This window comes from Pygoscelis adeliae, unplaced genomic scaffold, assembly GCF_000699105.1.
Source record: "Pygoscelis adeliae isolate BGI_AS28 unplaced genomic scaffold, ASM69910v1 Scaffold133, whole genome shotgun sequence".
Classification (NCBI taxonomy): Eukaryota; Metazoa; Chordata; class Aves; order Sphenisciformes; family Spheniscidae; genus Pygoscelis; species Pygoscelis adeliae.
This window is the reverse complement of record NW_008824475.1, coordinates 963,174-969,461: the sequence shown is the minus strand read 5'-3', so window position 1 is coordinate 969,461 and position 6,288 is coordinate 963,174. Positions and strand designations below refer to the sequence as shown.

The 6,288-nt window shown below is 39.4% G+C and overlaps 1 protein-coding gene across 1 annotated transcript in view; it reads right to left on the bottom strand.

Moving 5' to 3' along the window:
- ARAP2 (ArfGAP with RhoGAP domain, ankyrin repeat and PH domain 2) overlaps positions 1-6,288 on the bottom strand; it is a 123,694-nt gene that overhangs the window by 14,663 nt on the left and 102,743 nt on the right. Inside the window, exon 27 of the mRNA XM_009321394.1 lies at positions 5,354-5,493. Coding sequence (XP_009319669.1) covers positions 5,354-5,493 — 140 coding nt within the window. The remainder of the gene's footprint in view (positions 1-5,353; positions 5,494-6,288) is intronic.

Below are 6,288 nucleotides of genomic sequence, written 5' to 3'. Positions count from 1 at the left end.
CTGATGTTCTCCCACAGTGGGTGGCTCTTCATTCTCCCAGTCCCTGCCTTTGCCTTCTGCAGCTTGGGTGGTGAGGCTCGGGCACTTGCCAGTGAAGACTGAGGCAAAAAGAGTCATTGAGTACCTCAGCCTTCTCCATATCCCAGGTAACTACGTCTCCTGTTCCATTCCGGAGAGGGCCCACATTTTCCCTCGTCTTCCTTTTATCCCCGACGTACCTATAGAAGCTTTTCTTGTTGCCCTTGACATCCCCGGCCAGATGTAATTCTATCAGGGTTTTAGCTTTCCTAACCTGATCCCTGGCTGCTTGGACAATTGCTCTGTATTCCTCCCAGGCTACCTGTCCTTGCTTCCACCCTCTGTAGGCTTCCTTTCTGTGTTTGAGTTTGTCCAGGAGCTCCTTGTTCATCCATGCAGGCCTCCTGGTGTTTTTGCCTGACTTCCTCTTCGTTGGGATGCATCACTCCTGAGTTTGGAGGAGGTGATCCTTGAATATTACCGAGCTTTCTTGGGGCCCTCTTCCCTCCAGGGCTTTATCCCATCGTACTCTGATTCTAATTACTGTATCAAGAATGTGCAAAAGAGAAAATTCCACATGACTGTCTTCACAGTTAGGCTTCTTTCATTGGCTGCACCCCTCTTTTCTAACAGATCATTACGTTTTTTTCTCTCTTTCCCATTAACAAAGTGTGCCAATCACTATTACTGGAAGCAGACTAATTAAGAACTTGAGGTCCACGTGAAGTCACAAAACTGTAACACAACTGGAATAATGAAGATGTGGTGGTACAATTCACAAAACTGGAATGCTGTAATATATAGACACAAGGTCTTCAAGAGAGACAGTCAGGGAAGATGAGGAGTGGGGTTGCCCTCTGTTAAAGGGGCTCTTCTATGAGATGGACAATATCACGGTGAGTATTTGCTTCAGATCACCCAATCAGGATGAAAAAAAGCAGATGAAGTCTTTAAAAAACCCAAGGAATTCTCTGGATAACAGCTCCTGACTCTTACAGGGCAGGGGATGGGGAAGGCAGGGCTTTGCTCTCCCTGGTATCTTCTGGAAGGGCAACACAAGCAATCCAGCTGATTTCTGGAGGGTGTCAGGGAGATCTTCTTGACACCAGTACTGGATGGGCCAACAAGGGGTGATGCACAGCTGGATCTGCTATTCACAGACAAGGAAGAACTGGTCAGGGATGTGATAATCAATGGTAGTATTGGCCATAATTACCATAAAATAGCAGAGCTCAATATCCTGAAGGTATAAAAGATGACAAGTTAGCAGAAGACAAACCACGGAGATTAGAAGAGCAAAGTTTGGCTTATTCAAGGAACTGATAGGTGTGTGTCCATGGGAGGAGGCAACTCTGAAGGGTAAAGGAGCTCAGGAAAGCTGGCATGTCTTTAAGGACAGCATTCTCCGAGAACAATAACGGTTTATCCCAATACTCAGGAAAACAAGTAGATTTATCAGAAGACAAGCCCAGGTAAATAGGTAGCTCATGGTGGAGCTCCAATGCAGACAAAGGCCATATACAGGAGATGGGAGCAGGGAGAGACTATGAAGGAAGAAATTTAGAAACACTGTCCAGGTCATGAAGCTATGGTGTTAGGAAAGCCAACATTCATTTGGAATTGAGACCTGCTATGGACATTAAGGGCAACATGAAGAGCTTCTACATCGGTACCTTAGCAGTAAAAGGCTGAACAAGGAAAATGTAGATCCAGTGCTGAACAGGGAGGGTGAATTAGCAACAGCAGACACAGGTAAGGCTAAGGTAACTCAATAGCTTCTTTGCATCAGTCTTCACACCAGCAAGGTCTCCTAGGCCTCTACACTTACAGACAGGGTTCAAGGAGGAGAATAACAGCTGCACCAGAGGAGCACTGGATCAAGTCAGGAAAGACTTGAGAGAATTTAAGTCATGCAAGTCCATTGCATCAGACAGGCTGCATCCAAGGGTTCTGAGTGTCCTGGCTGACATCCTTGAAAGGCTGCTCTATGTCATCTTGGAAGTGTCAGAGATCAGGGGCAACTGCTGGTAACTGGAAAAAGGAAAACATTGCATCTATCCTCAATAAAGGCTGAAAAGATGACTTGAAGAACTAGTTGCCTGTGAGCCTCATTTCAGTCCCTGGGGAAATCCTACAGTGAGTTTTCTTGGAGCATTTTTCTGAGCATGTGGAAGAGACGGTGCTACTGGGAACATGCAGTATGACCAACATGATTGATTTCTACAGTAAAATGACTGGATTTGTGGATGAGGGGGAGTAGTTGATTTCATTTACCTCAGCTTTATCGAGGATTCTCACACTGCCTCCCACATCATTCTTCTGCCCAAGTTGGGATGTTACGGTCTGGATGGGTGGACATCTGTATCAGTAAAAAGCTAGTTGCACGATCAGGCTCAGAGGGTGACAGTTAATCAGACATACTCTAACTGTAGACCTATGACAAGGGGAGTACTGCAGGGGTCTATCCTGGGACCTGTCCTTTTTAACATCTTCATCAATGACCTGATGGAGTCAATCATCAAGTTTGCACAATGACCCAGAGGACCAGTCAATATCCTGACTTCCTTTCTATACAGGACAAAGAAATGGGCCGACAGGAATCTTATGAAATTCAACGATAAAGTCCTGCACCGGGAAGCAAAAAACCCCTGCAATGACACAGACTGAGGAGCAGCTCTGCTGAGAAGGACCTGAGAGTGCTGGTAGATGGCAAGCTGGGCATAAGCCAGCAGTGTGTCCTGGCAGCAAAGAAGGTCTCCTGAGCTGTGTTAGCAGAAGCACAGCTGGTAGGTTGAGGAGAGTGATTTCCCCCCTCTCCTCAGCACTTGTGAGACTGCATCTGCAGTCCTGCATCCAGTTTTGGGCCCCCCAGTAGAAAAAAGAGAATCAGTAATCTGGAGTGAGTTCAGCAGAGGCCCACCAACCTGGCTGGGGGCTGGAGCACTTGCCCAGTGAGGAGAGGCTGACCTAACAGCAGCCCCCCAGCACCTACAGGGAAGTTATCAAGAAGACCAAGTGAGGCTCTTCGCATCATCAGAAGATGACTAAATAAAAGGAGAAACTTCTTCCCATGAGGACAGTCAGGTACTGCAACAGGCTGCCCAGAGAGGTTGTGCAATCTCCATCCTCAGGGGTTTTCAAGACTTAACTGCATCAATCCCTGAGCAACTTGTTCTGACCTTGCTAGCCCTGCTGTGAACAGGAAGTTGGACTAGAGATCTCCTGAGGTTCCTTCCTTCCTTGTTCCTTCTTGAACAAACTACCTTCAGAAAACCTACAACAGACATATACCCACACTAGGTATGAGAACTGAACGTGCCTGGAGGATAAAATGCTGAAAGGAAACAATAAAATTCTCAAGTACGCTATACTACTACAGAACACAACTAACATCTGACACAATACACTAACATCCCTTTAGTACTTTCAGGTCAAGTGTTTTAGCTTTCTATTTAGAAAAAAAAAATTACTTAACAAATCCTATAATCCCAGTACATAAAGCTACTCCATAGTGTTTACTGTCCTGGATTCTCAATTTCTCAGCTTTCCATCTCTAACACTCCAGCGTGGGGAAAAAGAGACAGAATCTGAGATGGCATAAACATTTAAGAAAACGAAACAAAAACCCCACACAACAGTTTTATGATTGGTATTCTTGTGTAACTTCCCGCTCAAAGCAAGGATACTGCCAGGATAAAAAAACACCCCCATAAAACATTCTATTTAGTTAAACAATATACTTCTCACAAAAATGTACCTTAAGGAAGCCATTTGTGTGTGAGCTTATCCCTTAACAACAATACATTAAAGTGGCATGCTATTTCAGTCAATTAGCACAATATTGTAATTTAACATACAGTATCATGGAAACTTTTCACTTTTTTGATAATTGCTCTTGAACAAGAGAAACACTTAACAGAGTGTATCTCCACCTGCATATAGAAACTTAATTTGCTGTTAATGAGAATTTATAAATTAACTAGTACATGCAGTCTTATTAAATACAATTTTCCATCTGCAATATGAAGCTTTCCTACTATTCATTTCTAAATATGACTACAATTAAACCAAGATTATTAGCGGTAGTTGAACATGTCTCAAAAAAAAAAAAATTAACTGATACACACTATTTTGTCAGAATGGTATTTCCATTTGCTTTTTTAAAAAATAAATGTAAAGCCATTTAAAAGCAACACTGTTTAAAACTCCACCTGAGCTGGGGAATTTAATGTTTCACAAATCAGAATGGCTTAAAAAAGCAGATTATAAAGTAGTACAACAATCCTCCTATCATAAACTCTTTCCAAGATACTAATTAAGGTTTTATGGGCATATTAATTTATTCTCACATGTGTGCTAATTTGAGTTTTAGCACTAAATTATGAGATCCTATTTTTGACATTCTGAGATCATTCTAATTAAGATTAAATCCACAGTATCACAAGAAGACACAGTATTTCTTTTGCGTTAGCTTACTTGAGCAATGGATCTGTCTTTAAAAAAAGTACTTTATGAAGGTCAGCAAGTATACATCTATGTTTGCTGGATGGGCAAAACCAGCAGTCAGCAAAAATAAAAGCACTTTAAGTTTCAAGAAGCTTTTTTTTTTTTTAAACAAAAATTAACAAAACTAAAATGAAAACATAGTTCATGATGCATATTATTTAGTTTTATATTTTAATACCAGCTGCTTACACCCCAAACCACTTTTTAACACCCCCCCCCTGAAATATTTAAAACTGAACCCACCATGCTGTTAAGTATGCCTAAATTTGCTTCTGTGGAATTCTGAGGTATATCTAATTATGAATACTAGTTTTTGGAGGACTGAGAATACATCTGAAAACTGTTGTTGGAAGCAGGGGAAGATTTTACTAGGGCACTGAGAGTTATTGTTTACTATAATCTCTTCTATCACAACACTTGTAGGTATAAGAACCCTGTTGCTTGTAATTTCTAAAGCCTTTGTGTGAGATACAAGAAAACACAGCATGCAGCTCACTTAAGTTTCATATTACTTCTACTACTTCTCACTACAGTAGGTTTTCAAAAAACTTAGTCACAGCACAAGCTGTAGGCATTCCTAAACATTGGTTTTATTTTTTAAAGCTTATAGTAATGCATAATTACAATAGCTAAATAAGCAACTGACACAAACTCCTTTTACTAAAGCATCTGAAATAGTAAGATAAAAATCTTGTACTTCAACCCCAGACTCTAGCAGTTGCCATTTACTATCAGAAATGTTGATATGTTTGCCTTTTTTCTCTGTTTCACATGAAAAGAAAGCTTAAGTGAGTGCTTAAGAGTTTGGTGAAGAGTTTGTCTGTTGTACCTTCATATCCTTATAAAGAAGCAAGTTTCCTTCCCGTAACACAAAATAACGCTCTTGAAATTTGTTTCCAGACAGTAGCTTTGATGGTTCTTCTTTGTACTTCAGATTGCCTGCTTTCATGCTACCTTTTTCATTTTTCTCTATCAAGAAAATAAAAAAGCATTTTGTTAGAAGATTTTACAACACTAGAAGCTGCTAATTTTTAAGTGCCCCTAGTATTACTGTTTATCAAAAGACTAAAATTACAATTCCACTGATTTGTTATGTTATAGATATAAAAATAATAAAATTACATATCATATATATAATAAAACATTTAAGTACTTAATTATATATTAATATATTAATAAGAAAGGTATTCTTAAATATTGATACCATTATGATTTTAATTACTGGGGGAAAAAAAGTCTTCTGTGTTTCACTTCCAAGATAACATGGGAAGAATCCACCAAGACACTTTAATTAAAAGAATCTTTTCAGAATAGAATGTGCAGTTAAGTCCAAAAGTATGACATGGATACTTTTAATCTCTGTGCTTCGGAGAGGCAAACATTTTCAATAAAGATCTGATTTTGTTATGAGTCTGTCTACATTTTTCTGTTTGAGTCAAAATACACACAGAAACACACATATATTTGGTAAAAATAATAGTAATAAAAAAAACCAACAATCCCTGCACAAAAAAACCCAAACTCCAAACCCAAACCACAACTTTGCAGTCAGCTTTATAAAGCATTTAACTTCGTATTGAAAAAGCTTTTATTTAAAAAACAAAAAAAAAATTAGAACCATTGAAGGTTTTCAATGTTAGAGACTTGATTTTTTCAGTACAAGTTCAGCAATTTAAAATTCTAAATAAAATAATACAAAAAAGTATTACTAGTACATATAAACTACTGCACCACCACTTCTAGATGTTTTTGGTTTTCCTATTC